A 17077-nucleotide genomic window follows, 5' to 3' on the forward strand; every position below is an offset into this window, starting at 1 on the left:
CATAATTCTCCAACAGCTGAGCTCAAAGTTAGAGAATACTGCAATTGAGTTGATAAAGAATTCAAAATAGCTGTTTTGAAGACACTTAATGAGCTAAAGAAAACTTAGTAAGACAGTTCAATGATCTCAGGGAAAAAAAAAAATACAGGAACAAAATGAACTCTTTGTCAAAGAGGTAGACCCTAAAAAAAGACCCAAATAGAAATTCTGGAGCTAAAGAATTCAATGAATTAAGTGAAGAATATAACAGAGAACATCTTTTTGAGAAGAGAGCAGATGGAAGGTATTATAAGTGACTTAGGGGATAGGAATTTTGAACACAGAAGAGAACAAAGAATAAAGAATAAAGTGAAGAAGGCTTACACATTCTATGGGACTGAATCAAAGGGGAAATGTTGGAATAATCGGGAATCTAGAGAGAGAAGAGAGGGAGAAGGGGACAGAAATCTTATTTAAAGAAATAATAGTTGAAAACTGCCCAACCTGGGGAAAGACTTAGACATCCAAATTCACAAAGCTAATAAATAGATTGCCCTATTATCTCAAGGCCAAAAGACCTCCAAAACATAATATAATAAAACTATTCAAAATCAAAGATACAAAGAAAATCCCAAAAGGCATCCAGTAAGTGAAGAGTGTAACCTACAAAGGAAACCCCATTAGGCTGTCAGCAGATTTCTCAGCAGAATCCCTAAGGGGACATAAGCAAAGTGATGAAAGGTTTAAAATCGCCTGCCAAGAATATCTGGCAAAATTGTCCTTCAGATATTGTGGGGGGCCAGGCCCCGGTGCCAGGCTGAGACCGGGTCCAGCAATGTTCCCTGTTGACTCAGCCTGAGACCGGGTCCAGCAATGTTCCCTGTTGACTCAGCCAACCCGGTGGTTCCCCTCCCATTCATGTGGGAGGCCGGGCCCCCGGCGCCAGGCTGAGACCGGGTCGAGCAACGTTCCCTGTTGACTTAGCCAACCCGGTGGTTCCCCCTCCCATTCCCCCACTTTCAAGGGCATACGAAAGCCTTGTCAAGGCTGAGAGAGTTCATTCCTGAAGCCTGTGGTCTGCAGGTGTTGGCAGTAATGCTACCTCCCTTTTTCTATCCCGAGTCAGATAGAAACAAACATGGGAATTGTGTTTTGCTAGCAATCTTATCAACAAGGTCTTGTTGTGACCCGTCTAGAAAATTCACAAGAAACACAGAACTAAATGTTTTGGTTGGCAGTGATTATGTGAAACCTGATTATTCTTAGAATGACCTGATCCATAAGAGTCTTATATTATAAAAGATTGCGTACAGCAACAATAAAGCCGTCACTTGGGCCATCAGCCCAGGGGACCCTCCTGTTCCCAAACTTTCTCTTCTCTCTTTTTTTCTTGCATTCCCCTACCCTCAGGACCCTGACCTCGGTGTTTGTCGCACCGGTCGCGACAAAATATGAGGTGGAAATAAAGACTTCCCCAGACAAACAAAAGGTGAGGAAGTTCTTCACCACTAGACCTGCCTTGCAAGAAGTGCTGCTGATAGGAGTTCTCCAAACTGAAATGAAAAGATGCTAATCCAGCAACATGACAACATATGACAGTACTCAGCCCACTGCTAAAGCTGGAAAATGTTAGTCAGATATAGAAAACTCTTAATTTTATAATAGGGTGGTATATGAACCACTTAACTGAAGTATAAAGGTTAAAGAAAAAGAGTGTTAAAAATAACTATAGTTACTATAATTTGCTAATGAATTCACAGCATAAAAGGTACATTGTGACATCAAAAATACAAAAGGGGAGGAGAAAAAGGGAGGAGACTTTATAGGTGAATGCAGATGAAGTTCCTATCATCATAAAATGGACTGTTTTATCTATGAGAGGTTTTATGTAAGCCTCAAGAAAACCACAAAGCAAACATCTAAAGTAGGTTCATAAAGGATAAAAAAAGGAGGGAGAAGGGGGAGAACAGACCACACCACCCGGGCAAATCAGCAACTTACAAAAGTAGTTAGAAACAGAGGGGGAAAAAAGGAGCAATGGAAATACAAAACAACCAGAAAGCAGTCAATAAGATGGCAGTAGTAAGTTCTTGCATATCAATGATCACTCTAAAGATAAATGGTTTTAATTACCCAATCAAAAGGCACAAAATAGCTAGAGGTTTATAAAAAACCAGACCCAACTCTATGCTGCCTCCCAGAGACCCACTTCAGCTTTAAGAACACATATATGCTCAGAGTGAAGGGTTGGAAGAAGACATTTCATGCAAGTGGAAACCAAAAGAAAGTGGGGGCATAGGCTGTTGGCCAAAACCGGTAGTAAGAGACATAGAAGGTCGTTATATAATGGTAAAGGTGTCAGTACATCAAGAAGATATAATAATTATAAATATATATACAACCAACGTTGGAGGACCTAAATGTATTAAGCAAATATTAACATGTCAGAAGGGAGAAATAGACAAGATTATGACAACAGGGCACTTCAGTACCCCCATTTTCAGCAATGGATAGGTCATTGAGAGAGAAAATCAGTTTAAAAAATTTGGAATTGAACCATGCTTTAGACTGAATGGACCTAATAGACATCCTACAAAAAAGTAAATTAAAATGGATCAATTAGGTAAATGTAGGAGCTAAAACCATAAAACCTTTAGAAGAAAACACAGGTGTAAATCCTCATGACCTTAGGTTAGGCAATAATTTCTTAGACATGACACCAAAAGCAAAAAAGATAAATGGAACTTCATCAAAATTAAAAACTGTTATATTGTAAAAGACACGATCAATAAAATGAAAAAGAAACCCAGAGAATGGAGGAAATATATGCCTAACATATCAAATCTTATGTGTAACATGGGCAGTATAGCTCAAGAGATGGGGAATTTCATTAAAAAAATTTTTTTTTAATGTTTATTTATTTTTGACACAGAGAGAGAGATGGAGTGTGAGCAGGGGTGGGGCAGAGAGAGAGGGAGACACAGAATCCAAAGCAGGCACCAGGCTCTGAGCTGTCAGCACAGAGCCTGATGCAGGGCTCGAACCCATGAATGGTAAGATCATGACCTGAGCCCAAGTTGGGCACTTAACCGACTGAGCCACCCAGGCGCCCCAAGAGATGGGGAATTTCAGACTGGAGCTAGGAACTACAAAAAGAAACCAAATGCAAATACTATGTTTATATATGAAGGTAGCAGCAATTTGGTGGTCAGTTCCCATGTAGTGAAGTGATGGGTTATTGAGCTATGGGGGATCCTTAAGGACAAAGATAAAAAGAATACGAAGATTATCATGCTGAATGATGGAGAAAGCATATATTCATGAAAATGTAATATCTAGGAATTGTGGAAAAACGGAATGATTGGTGTGGTCTGTGTCAGGTAACGTTTGAAGCCTTATATCATGTTTTAGGAGTGGTCTTCAAACTTTTTTGAATTTTGAGGGTGTGGTTTTCCTAACACTATTTAAAACGGAAAAATAAAATATTTCATCATAAATGTATATAATAAAAAGATATGATTACTGGTGTATTATAAAAATTGACATGTAAAAATTACAATTTAGTTTTTCAATTCAATCTGAATAGATAATAATGGCAATTATTCATTTAATAAATATGAAAAGCTTTTTAGAAAAGCAAATAGAAACATCACATTGTTTTTTTCTCTTTAAATTTTTATTCCACCAGTTTAAGTTTTTATTCCACCCTCCCCACAAAATTAAATCTTAATGTAATATATTTTTATGTTTAAAAGTCTATTATTGATCGTTCTATCATATTTGCCTGTAACAAAAGATGGATATATATTGTGATTTATTGTAAAATCTCCATGAACATAAAGCTCTAAATGTTTAACAACATATTCAAGATTGAACCATCATTGCAATATTTGGAACAAAATTGATTAAAGATGCATAAATGTATTGTCAAACATGACAAATAATTATCAACCAAAAATAACTTTGTTTTACTGTAAATGCATCTTGTTAGTAAATAGAATGTGCTTCCTTTCTATTAGTTTATTTTATTTTTTAATTTTTTTAACGTTTATTTATTATTAAGAGACAGAGAGACACAGAGCATGAGCAAGGGAGTAGAGAGAGAGGGAGACACAGAATCTGAAGTAGGCTCCAGGCTCTGAGCTGTCAGCACAGAGCTGACATGGGGCTCGAACTCACAAACTGCGAGATCATGACTTGAGCCCAAGTCGGCCGCCCAACCAACTGAGCCACCCAGGTGCCCCTCTTTCCATGGTCCGTGGGTTCGAGTCCCGCATCGGGCTCCATGCTGACAGCTTGGAGCCTGGAGCCTGCTTCAGATTCTGAATTCAGATTCTCTCTATGCCCCTCCCCTGCCCAATCTCTCTCTCTCTCTCTGTCTCTCTCCCTCTCTCTCAAAAATAAATAAATAAAATAGAAAAATAAAAACAATTTGTTTAAATATACAAAATAATTTCAAAGAGCATAAGAAGAAGAAAATAATATAGAGTAGTGAGGAGTGGTCTCATGGCCAAGGATTGTTTCTAAGGAGTTGACATTTGAAGCAAAGATACGAAAAAAAAAGTAGTCTAGGCTGAGGCAGACTGGTGGTTTAGGGAGGCCTTCATAGTGAAAAGATGCCCCTGTGAAGAGTCCACATAGGACCCGTGTGATGAAGTGTCCGCTATGCAAAGAAATAGAGAAGAACAATTTAGAGAGAAGGTGATCAATTTGTTCTAGTTTGCTAAAGACTTTCTTGATGTTAGCACTCTAATTCTCAAGTTCTGGGACAACCCTCAGTCCTAGACAAGCTAGGATGGCTTGTCAGCCTAACAGGGTGTCTAAGATCTACTGGAATAGAGGTCTATTGAAAGGTCAGTGATCTGATGGCCGATATCCAAACTGCAGTCACAGTCACTGGCAACTTGACTTAGACAAAACTTGACTTAGATAAAAGAATTAGAGGAAAAAACCTTCTTGATTCTGAGACATTTAGGCACCCAAGACTGTGGCTTTCAGTAGCATCCCAGACTTAGCCCAACACATTAATAATCAATCAAGTTTAGAGTTAATAATTGCTTCTTTGTGATATCAAAGAGTAAACTTGCTGACTCATCAGTCACCATACAAACCATCACTCAACATGCATGCAGGCACACAGAGCATAGAAACCCTACACACAACAGGCATTCATGGACAAGATAAAGATCTGGAGAGGCATGCTGTGAGATCACCACTGTGGGAAGTTGGACTTTTGATTGGAAAGAACATTGGAAAGATGAGTTGAATTTGTGATGCAGCTTTTAATTTCATATGCTGCTCTCAAGGCAAGTCACAGTTTCATCTCTATCTAGTTAACACAGTATTTGTGCAGAATGAGGTGGTTTCTGACTATAACTGGGTTAGTTTCTGGTTGAAGCCTTAAACAAAGTTTGACCTTATGATACAGATAGGGACTTAAATTCATAACTTGCAATAAAGTGGGGGTGCGGGGAATATAGGAAAGGGAGGACTTGTCTGGAACTTTTTATGTGCCTTCACAGGTTCCTCCGTATATGATAGGAGTGGTTCAGGAATTACTAAAATCAAAATCCTTGTCTCAACCATAAAGGCAGCTCCAAACTGTGGTCTTTTTTTTTTTTTTTTTTTGGTATGGAAAAATACACAGACACACAAAATGTTCACTGAGACCAATATATTTTAATACATCAGAGGAAGACAGATAAAGAATTTCAGCCCAATAAAGAGAACCCCTGTGTCTTCGATGCACTTCTCTTTACACATTTCCAACTGTAGGGTAACTGTTGGTACTTGTCTTGGCGGTAGCATTCTGTCCGTCTGCATGCCATCCAATCCCCAATAGAATTGTCTCTGGTGAAATAACATCAACAAGATTGGTCCCTGCATATTATTCCCAGTGCATATCTCTAGTGTCCCATACCCAGAAGAAATGTTAATTAGTTGTACCTTCAGTGGTCTCAAGAGAATGTGCCGGAGCTGTGGAAGAATTTTCTCTTAGGTTTCCAGGTATAGTTGGGTTAACTGTTACCTCATCATCAAACCAAGATATGGGGGAATTAGAAAATAAATCCCAATCGTTCGTATTAACAGTTATCTGTTCTTCAAAGGGTACAGGATGTGGTGGCGTTTTAGTGTATCCGTCGTCTTCTTTTATGGGAATGCAGCACGTTAGCTTGTTCATACAAAGAAGCTTGTACCTTTCAACATGAAAACATCGTTTTCTGCAGTGCCCGATGTTATCCTTCCAACATCTTTTGACTTCCCAGCCAGCTGCGGGGAATAAATGAGTAGGATAAGTTTTTAACTCTAGCACCAATATGATAAGCATTAATTGAAAAACTTGACAACCATTACCCATCTAGAGCAATATGATAAATGCTACAAGCCATTGGGAGACCAAAAAATGAAACTGTATGTTAAATCTTGTGTCATATGCCATCAAGGAAATGGCGGCCGGGTGGGGAGAGAGAGAAAGAAGGAAAGCAGAAGGAAAGAGGAGGAGGAGGAGGACGAAGAAAGAGAGGTAGAGAGGGAGACCTATGTACAGCTAATATTTAAGCCAAGGCAAGAAGGATGGAAGGAGCCAGCCAAGTGCACAAAAAGCAGAGAAAGGATCAGCAAATGCTCAGTCCCACTGCTGAGAAACTGCATCATGTGTTTGGAGGAGGCTGATGAGTCTGAAGTGTAACGTGACAAGGAGCCTAAGATGAAGTGAACTTCAAGTGGCCAATGCCATCACCCAGTCATGTTACACCATTGTTAAGCATTTTGGTTTCAAAACACAGTGTGAACTAATTTATTTTATGCTTTAGATGATTAGTTTGGATTTTATGTGGAAATTAGATTAGGGAAAAGAAAGAACAGAATCAGGAAGGTGTGTTAGAAGCTTTGGCTAGGTATGATATAATGGTGACTGGAATTGGGGCTTCAAGAACTGTGGGGAAAAGAGGGTAGATTTAAGACATTGGTTGTTTGGATATGAGATCAGAGGAAGATGGAGAAATCAAAGTGCATTCCTGCATTTCTGTTGAGATAGGGGAGATTAGTGGTACTTGCCATTCGCAGGATGGTAAACTGAGGAAACAACAAGCTTTGGAAGGAACAGAAAAAGGCAGGCTCAAGTATTCACTTCAGGGCATGTAACATACACCTAGAATGTCAAAAAAGGCGGTGGAAACACCTGTAGGATCTCAGTAGACAAGTTCGGACTCTAGGTGTAAATTTTGGAATCGTTGCTTATGGATATTTCAGGCTACAGTAATGGATAAAGTATAGTGAGCTGGAATAATGTGAGATAAAAAGGGGACCAAGATTAAATTCTGGTGAGTGTCAATATTAAGAGCTCAAATAGGAGGAAAAGACCCAAAAGGAACAACCAGGTAAGTTGGAACAAAACAAGAGAATGAGACACTGGAGAATTAGATTAGTTTCTCCAAAAGCAGACCTTGGGGGGAAATTTGAGTATAACAAGTGAACCGAGAGGCATTCTCCTCCATCTGGAATCAGTTTGGAAATATGGTAGTTAGGAAAGTAAGAAAGCCAAGAAGAGGTGAGTTATGGAGTTAGTTACCAGTGTGGTTGACTAGAGCATAATCCTGTGGGAAACTGTGGCAGCCAGTGCCTCAGAATTCTCCTTCTTGAGAATGAAAGGAGCTGGAGTATTTATCTGCCACCTGGCTAGCCAATATTTGATAGATGATCCCAGAGTGAGCTCATAATTTTTTGTCATTTCTGGATTGCTCTGTACAGGGGCATTTCGTACGCAATCAACCATGCTTTGGGGAGACCTGCAAGGTGCAGATCAGGCTAGTATGCATGAAAAATGGTAAATGCCAAAAGGATACAAATAAAGTTGTACCAGTGTAACTAGGTTATGCAAGAGAGGAAAGTGTTTCTTAAAACAGTGAGTGGACATTTGTAGGCAAATATTGAGGAGAAGTTGAGTAAGATACGGGCAGAAGTGTCCATTGTGTTTAACATGATGATTGTCACTGATAACCATGAGAGGAGTGGTTTCAGAGTGAGAGGGGAAAAAAAAAAAAAGAAAGAAAAGTGAAGTTGGTGAAAGGTGAATGAGAGAAGTCGAAGTAGAACCTGGAGACAAAACTCTTAAGTTCCATGTGAGGAAGAGCGGAGAAATGGAGAGGTTCTTGGAGGACAATACGGAACCAAGGGAGCATTTTTCAGGGAAATGACAGAACATGTTTGAAGACGCTTAAGAAGAAACCAGTAGAAAGGGAGGGATTAATGCAGAATAGGGAAATGAGACAAAGGAAAGGCATAGTTCTTCATGGTTGGCAAGGACCAAAATCACATTCGACAGATTGAGGCAGAGAAGGCACACGTCCTCAGCTATGTCAAGAGGGAAAGAGAAGATGGGTGCAAAGACATACTGGTAGGAATGTTGACCGTGGTAAAAAGAAAAAGTTCTATTTGAATGTTTAATTTTTTTATTTTTTTGTTTTATTTGTTTAATCGGTTTTTTAGATTTCACATATGAGTGGAGTAATATAGTACTTGTCTTTCTCAGTGTGACTTACTTCACTTAGCAAAATACCCTCTCAGTCCACCTATATTGGCTGTAAATGGCACAATCTTATACTTTTTTAGGGCTGCATATATACATATATATATATATATATCACATCTTCCTTATCCATTTGTCTATTGATGGATACTTGGGTTGCTTCCCTATCTTGACTATTGGAAATAATGTTGCAATAAACATAGGAATGCACATATATTTCAAATTAGTGTTTTCATTTTCTTTGGGTAAATGTCCAGTAGTAGAATTATTAGATCATATGGTGTTTCTATTTTTTTAAATTTTATTTTAGAGAGAGAGAGAGAGAGAGAGAGAGCAAAGAGTGGGGCAGAGGGAGAGAGAATCTTATGCAGACTCCACACTCAACGTGGAGCCCAACACAGGACTTGACCCTATTACCCTGGGATCATGATCTGAGCTGAAATCAAGAGTGGGACACCCAACCAAGTGAGCCACCCAGGCACCCCATGGCAGTCTAGTTTTAATTTTTATTTTTTTTGAGGAAATCCATATTGTTTTCCACAGTGTCTGCGCCAATTTGCATTCCCACCAGGCGTGCACAAGGGTTCTTTTTCTCACATCCTCACCAACATTCTTACTTCTTGTCTTTTTATTTTAGCCATTCCGACAGGTGTAAGGTGATATCTCATTGTGGTTTTGGTTTGCATTTCCCTGATGACTGGTGATGTTGAGCAACTTTTCATGTGACTATTTGAATTTTTTAAATCTTGAAGTGTGGGATAAAGTCATAAGCTGGGAGGGAGAGTCATTTAGAGAAATAGAGCAGGAGAATTAAAGAGAAAGAAAGGTCAGTACAAAATAGCTGTCTGGGAAAGAGGAAGGATGAGCTCACAAAAGAAATATGGTAGGATTTCTAAGCAATGTGATAATTTGAGGGATGAGGATCGGAATATAAAGTGAAACTAGCCTGCTCCATTTTACGATCATTTTTCAGGCAAGTAAATATGACCGTATTTCTCAGCAAATTGCCTGCAATGTATAAAGGTTAGTGTATCCTAGGCAGAGGAAGCAGCTAGAGCAAAGATTCTATGTTGGAGAAAGCCCGGTATGTATTAAAAAAGGGAAGCCGTTCTCAAAACAACCTTTTCTGGATTTAATTTGATTATGTATGAAAAGCACCTTTCATGGGTTTACATATATAGAGATAACAGTAATTTGTCTCCTGTTGCCTCCCCTGGGCCAAGAAGTTTATTCCTCTTCTCTGATGACTCATTCTCTTATTTTTTTACTGGCTCCGATTTGCTTTGCTCATGTTAGAATTTTCTGTAAGTTTTAAGTGTAGACATTCCACTTTTTTCTTCCAAAACAAACTTTGACATCACTTCTTCATTCCTTGTTTCTACAAAGATTGTTTCTCAATTTTTCTTTTCCTCTAGGATACCCATTCTTGAATGCCCCTCATTCAAGAAAGTGTGAGCCCCTAACTATGATACAGATTTTATTCTAGGTCCGTATAGTACATTTGTGAACTAAGCAGACAAAAAATCACATAGAGCTTACTTTCTAGCAGGGGAAGACAGACGATGAAAAACAAATACATTACCTTATATGTGAGAAGGTGATAGTGGTTTGCAGAAGTAAGAGAGAATAGATTTCAGCAGAATCTATTTGGGGTGTCATGGGGGCAGACTAGCAGTTTCTTTTTTTTATGTTTTATTTATTTTTGAGAGAGAGACACAGACAGAGTGTGAGCAGGGGAGGGCAGAAGCAGGCTCCAGGCTCTGAGCTGTCAGCACGGAGCCCAACGCACGGCCTGAACCCACGAACCGTGAGATCATGACCTGAGCCAAAGTCGGACGCTTAAACAACGGAGCCATCCAGACACCCCCTGACAGTTGTTTAAACAGAAGTTAGCATAGTGTTTGAAAGAAGGTGACAATTAAATAATGACTTGGAGGAGGTAAAGGAATTAACCACACCAGAGTCTGGGTCAAGTACATCTAAGCAGAGGAAACAGAAAGAACTCTGTGGGTTGAGCAAGCCAGGCATATCTGAGGAAGAGCAATGAAGCCAGTGGGGCTCTAGTGAAGGGAGCAAAGGCTAGAAGAGTAGAAGATGAGGTGAGAGAGTTCATAAGGGACAGATCACAGACAGCAGGTGAGCCGTTGTTGGGACCTTGGTTATTGTTCTGAGTAAAGAGGGGGCCATTGCAGAGTTTTGAGCAGAAGAGGTACATAATCTGACTTCTGTTGGGAGTAGATTATGCCATCTGCTATCTTGTGAGATGACTGCAGGAGGCAGGTGTAGATGGACAGATACCTGTGAGGAAGCTACAGCAATAGGAGGTGAGAGATGGTAGTGACTTGAACCAGAGTGGTAGCAGTGGAGGTGGTGAGATTGGTTGGCTCTGGACACAATTTGCCAGTGGACTCCCTGATAGATACAGATGTCACAGATTAAAATACCAAAGACAACTCCAAGAATATGGCTTAAGCAACGCAATGATGGCAATTGGGAATAATCTCTCATCGAATGTATTTTTGTTTAGAATGACAGCAGTTTTGGTTTTTTTCCCCCAAAGGTCCTCAGTCTGGAATTATGTTGTTAAAACTTGTGACCTCCACCACCAATATCTCAAAATCATAAAACTAAAGAATATGAATAACAATTGTATCATTTTGGGCACATAAGCCATTCGCCAAAACATTTTCCCGTGTGTGAATTCTGCCTAAAACATACCAGATGCAGAATCAGATGGCACCAAGTTAAATACAGCCGTTGACATTGATGGACAACTTGGCTTAGTAAAAAGTTACTTCACAAAACCATCAGATGCTCTCTTACTTGAAAATACAAAAATAAACTCAAATACATTAAGTAGTTAAATTTCAAAACGGAACCTATAAGGGAAGATCTATAAATCAACCGGAATAAAAGCTACCCCCCCCCAAATAAAAAGGAAAAACAGGCAGAACCACACAATTTGTAGACAAATTAAAATACACAATAAATATATATGAAGTTTGACTTCTCCATACTGAATGAAGTAGAAACAATTACATCTTTAAATATTATCCTTCATTTAAAATTTTTGATTTATGGCTGAGAATGGTTATATAGAACTAATTTGTAAATATAACATAAATATTAGCAAAAATAAGGATGTAAATGTCCAATTATCAGATTGGATAAATGATTTGCAGAGCATCCATTCAATGAAATTTTGTGCAATTATTGAAAATTCAGTTGTTGCGGGGCGCCTGGGTGGCGCAGTCGGTTGGGCATCCGACTTCAGCTCAGGTCACGATCTCACGGTCCGTGAGTTCGAGCCCCGCGTCGGGCTCTGGGCTGATGGCTCAGAGCCTGGAGCCTGTTTCCGATTCTGTGTCTCCCTCTCTCTCTGCCCCTCCCCCGTTCATGCTCTGTCTCTCTATGTCCGAAAAATAAATAAAAAACGTTGAAAAAAAAAAAAAAAAGAAAATTCAGTTGTTGAAAAATATTTAATACATGGGAAAATACTTACATTATAATAGAAAATTTAAAAGTAGGCTACACATTTTTATTCACACAGTATCCAAGAAGTCTGAGGGAGAGCAACAAAACAAAACTTTATTTTTAGTTCTTTACTACTTCAAAACTTTTCAAAATGTCAGCAAATAGTTCATAATCAGAAATTCACCCACCTTCTTTAAGTCTTGTGCATCCATTAATAACAATAAAGTAAGTTTCTATATTGATAACAAATTTTTAAGACATAGTAGTTGTACCTTGCAGAAGAATCCACATGGTTCATTTATATTGGGTTTTAAAAAATCTAAGATCTAAAAAAGAAAAAAATCTAAGATCGGTCTGTCTATCTATCTATCTATCTATCTATCTATCTATCTATCTATCTATCTATATCTGCTAGGATATACAAGAAATTGGTAAGATTGAGGGATTCTGAAAGAAAGATTGCAGAAATATTACTCTAGGGTAAGAGAGTACTTAAACTCATATAAACCTATCAAGTGCCTGATACTTTCCATCAATTGCAAGTATTGCTTTTCAATAAAAGTGGATAATTCTCAAAAGTAGCATTACTAAAAAGCAGGAATAAGCCCATTCATATCGATCTAATATGAGAAGCTTACTATTTCACTGGTTAACACTGGTTAGTTATAGAGAGAGCTAGCAAGAGCTGCTCAGAAGATTGAGGAAATTCATGCCTTTAGAGAAATGTCTCAGAAGATACCCCAACATGAGGTGCCTAGGTGGCTCAGTAGGTTAAGCGTCCAACTTCAGCTCAGGTTATGATCTCACTGTTTGTGAGTTTGAGCCCCATGTTGGGCTCTGTGCTGACAGCTCAGAGCCTGGAGCTTGCTTTAGATTCTGTGTCTTCCTCTCTCTCTCTCTTTGCCTCACCCCTGCTTGTGCTCTCTTAAAAATGAGTGAATGTTAAAAAAAACAATAGAAAAAAATACATCATGGCCAAGAAGATTAAAAAAAAGAAGAAGAAGATACCCTAACATGATAGGTGCCTCCAACAGAGTCTTAGAGAGTAGGGACATTGAGCTGCCATAATGAGACCATTTTTGTGGTTCTTTATTGGCCCAAGGCTTTTCCTGAAGACCCTCTTTTCCCCTCAAGATACCTGAAAGCCCAAGGTCAACAACATCCTAGTTCCATTGTGCCTATGTTGTAGGGTTCCATTACCTTTGGTCACCAGATTTAGAAACCCACATATAATGAAGGCCAGCATCAGGAGGTTCATGGCTTCTGGCAGAGAGGAAGCTCTGTGTCCTGAGGAATCCAGAGCACTTTGCCCAGCTAGGACTCTAAATAGTCACCTTTACTTGCCTATCGTGGGTGATGAACCAGAAATGGGGACACCATCCAGAACACCAAACCATTAACTTGCACCACTGAGTGAGTGTGCATGACAAAATCATGCTCTGTTCTAGAAACTTTTAAAGGAAATTGAGGCCTTGTGAAATGAGTTATAATCCTGAGGGAGTATAGGGTCTGATGGAAAGAAACAACTCCCAAAGGAAGTTGTTCTCCTTAACCCTAGATAAGGCCAATTACTTCTCCTCTGTCTATATGCAGCATCATATATATACACCAATGGTAGCAGAATGCTACATGAAGATCCCACTTATTTCAGACCAATAGCTTATGACTTCCACTAGAGTATCCTCCTCTCCATCTGAATGATTGCCACATCCATTTTGTATTCATTTTTGTCTAAGTTTTGAAGTTTAGTTTGAGATGGATTCCTTTTTTACTGTGGATATTCAATTTTTGCAGTAACGATTTATTAAAAGTACTATCCTTCCTCCATTGAACTGCTTTGGCAATTTGTCAAAACTTGTCAAAACTTATTCGGCCATACGTGGTTCTCTGTTACCTTCCATTGATTATGTGCCTGTTCCTCTGATGAAACAACATACTCTTGATTACTGTAACTGTATAATGTGTCCTAAGATAGTGTACTGATTCTTCTTGCTTTATTCTTCTTTAAAAAAATTTTTTTAGCTATATACCGGTTCCTTTGCCTTTCGATACAGATTTTAGAATAGTCTTGTGCAGGGGCGCCTGGGTGGCGCAGTCGGTTAAGCGTCCAACTTCAGCCAGGTCACGATCTCGCGGTCCGTGAGTTCGAGCCCTGCGTCAGGCTCTGGGCTGATGGCTCAGAGCCTGGAGCCTGTTTCCGATTCTGTGTCTCCCTCTCTCTCTGCCCCTCCCCCGTTCATGCTCTGTCTCTCTCTGTCCCAAAAATAAATAAAAACGTTGGGAAAAAAAAAATTAAAAAAAAAAAAAAAAAAAAAAAGAATAGTCTTGTGCATATCCACAAAAGATCTTCCTGGGATTATGATAGCAATTGAGTTGTACCTGTGTATTAGTCTGGGGAGAAATGTTGAGTCTTCTAGTCCATGAACAGGTATGCCTACGCCACTTCATTTAAGTGTCTTTTAAATTTCTTTCTGTCCTTTTTTTGTTTGTTTTGTTTCTTTCTTTTTAATTTTAATTCCAGTATAGTTAACATACAGTGTCATGTTAGTATCAGGTGTACAATATAGTGATTCGGCCCTCCCGTACATTCCTCAGTGCTCATCAAGATAAAAGTACTCTTAATTCCCATCACCTGTTTCACCCATTCCCCATCTACCTCCCCTCTGGCATCCACCAGTTTGTTCTCTAAAGTCACGAGTCTGCTTTTGGTTTGTCTCTTTTTTAATTTGTCCATTTGTTTTGTTTCTTAAATTGTGCAGAGCAGTGAAACAATATGGTATTTGTCTTTCTCTGGCTGACTTATTTCACTTAGCATTTATTGCTTGCATCAGTGTTTTGTAGTTTTTAGGATACGAGATTTAAAATATTTTTCAATTTCCACCTAAGTATTTAATACCTTTAATTTCAACATTCACGTAAGTATAATCTGAAACTTTTAATTTCAGCATTCACATACCCTTACTAGTATACAGCAATACAATTCATTTTTATGTATTGATTTGGTATCCTGGACCTTGCTCAACTCAGTAGTTTTAGGAGGTGTTTGTTTGTTTGTTTTTTTTTTTATAGATTCCTTGGTCTTTTCTACATAAACTACCATGTCAGCTGCAAATGAGGACAGTTTTCTTGTTTCCTTTCCAAACGCTGTCTTTTGTTTCCTTTTCTTGTCTTACCGTGTTGAGTAGAATTTTCAGAATACATTAAATAAGAATGGTGAGTGTGAGTATCCTTGCATTTCTGTGATCTTACAGATAGTCATTCTTTTACCATTAAGTATAACATTAAGTACATTAAGTATAACATTAGCTGTAGGTATTTTGTAGATTTTTTTTTTTTATCAAGTTAGGAAAGTTTCTCTACATTCTTAGTGTTTTTTAATGTTTATGTATTTATTTTCAGAGAGAGCACATGTACACGAGCATGAGTGGGGGGAGGAGTAGAGAGAGAGAGAGAGGGAGAGAGAGAGAACCCCAAGCAGGCTCCACACTGTCAGCACAGGGCCTGATGTGGGGCTCGATCCCACAAACCATGAGATCATGACATGAGTCAAAATCAAGAGTCGGGGGGCGCCTGGGTGGCGCAGCCGGTTAAGCGTCCGACTTCAGCCAGGTCACGATCTCGCGGTCCGTGAGTTTGAGCCCCGCGTCAGGCTCTGGGCTGATGGCTCAGAGCCTGGAGCCTGTTTCCGATTCTGTGTCTCCCTCTCTCTCTGCCCCTCCCCCGTTCATGCTCTGTCTCTCTCTGTCCCAAAAATAAATAAACGTTGAAAAAAAAAAATTAAAAAAAAAAAAAAATCAAGAGTCGGATGCTCAACCGACCGAGCCAACCAGGTATCCCCATTCTTAGTTTTCTTAGAGTTTTTATCATGAATGCATTTGAAACTTATTCAGATGCTATTTATACATCAATTGATTGGATCATTTGATTTTTTTTCTATTAGCCTGTTGATTTGTTAGGGGATATTCATGATTTTCAAATATTTAACCACCTTTCATTCTGCATCAATTCCCACCTGGTCATGACTTTAATTCTTTTTATATATTGCCCAATTCCATCTGCCAATATTTTTTTTTAATTTTTTTTTTTAATTTTTTTTTTTTTTAATTTTTTTGTTAACGTTTACTTATTTTTTTGGGACAGAGAGAGACAGAGCATGAACGGGGGAGGAGCAGAGAGAGAGGGAGACACAGAATCAGAAACAGGCTCCAGGCTCTGAGCCATCAGCCCAGAGCCCGACGCGGGGCTCGAACTCCCGGACCGCGAGATCGTGACCTGGCTGAAGTCGGACGCGCCACCCAGGCGCCCCTTTAATTTTTTTTTTTGAGAGAGAGGGAGAGAGAGGGAGGGAGAGGGCACAAGTGAGTGAGGGGCAGAGAGAGAGAGACAGAGAATCCCACTAGAGGGAGAGAGAGAGAGAGGGAGAGAGAAGTGGGGCTCACTCAAAGTGGGGCTCATGTTTTACCTGAAGCGGGGCTGGAGGTCACCCAATGCAGGGCTTGAGCTCATCCAAGGCGGGGCTCGAGCTCCCCCGAAGTGGGGCTCAAGTCCTGATGTGGGACTCGAACTCACAAATCGTGAGATAATGACCTGAGCCGAAGTCAGATGCTTAATGACTGAGCTACGCAGGTGCCCCTGCCAGTATTTTTCTAACTGAAATAATTGTAGACTCACAGGTACTTGTAAGAAATAATTTAGAACGAGCCTGTTTGCCCTTGATCTCGTGTCCCCCAATGGTCACATCTTGTAAGCCTATAGTACAGTCTCAACGAGGATGGTGACACAGATACATCCCCCCAATCTCATTCTGATGCCCCAGTTTTACTTGTAATCATTTGTGTGTGCATGTGTGTGTTGTGATAGTGTGTGTGTTTGGAGTTCCGTGCAGTTTTACCACACATTAGGTTTGTGTGTCCACCACCACACTCAAAAGATACGGAGCAGTTCCATCATCATAAGGGTCCCACCTTTCATTCACTATGGCCTTGCCAAAAGTCAGTTGAGCATATTTGTCTGATCTGTTTCCAGATCCTGTAATTTGTTCCACCAATCCCTCCACTAATACAACACAGCTGTACCTAAGCCTTGCTATCTGATGGA

General features: G+C 39.5%; 1 protein-coding gene and 1 long non-coding RNA gene across 2 annotated transcripts in view; one reads left to right on the top strand and one right to left on the bottom strand.

Moving 5' to 3' along the window:
* LOC147582697 (uncharacterized) overlaps nt 1-17077 on the top strand; it is a 146537-nt gene that overhangs the window by 88109 nt on the left and 41351 nt on the right. The window lies entirely within an intron of this gene.
* On the bottom strand, nt 5868-13238 carry DEFB125 (defensin beta 125). Its single transcript, XM_025932594.2, has 2 exons — nt 13181-13238; nt 5868-6249 (listed from the first exon to the last, which is right to left on the bottom strand). Exons 1-2 carry the CDS (start codon nt 13236-13238, stop codon nt 5912-5914), a joined length of 396 nt encoding a protein of 131 aa, XP_025788379.2. The 3' UTR covers nt 5868-5911.

Source organism: Puma concolor, chromosome A3 (assembly GCF_028749965.1).
Source record: "Puma concolor isolate L17-30 chromosome A3, mPumCon1.1.hap2, whole genome shotgun sequence".
NCBI classification, from domain to species: Eukaryota; Metazoa; Chordata; class Mammalia; order Carnivora; family Felidae; genus Puma; species Puma concolor.

Excerpts from the sequence above, each read along its gene's own strand:
- DEFB125 (XM_025932594.2), bottom strand. The coding sequence starts at position 13,238 with ATGAACCTCCTGATGCTGGCCTTCATTATATGTGGGTTTCTAAATCTG. Across the intron at positions 6,250-13,180 it reads TCTAAATCTGGTGACCAAAG|CTGGCTGGGAAGTCAAAAGA; the intron begins GTAATGGAACCC and ends TATTCCCCGCAG.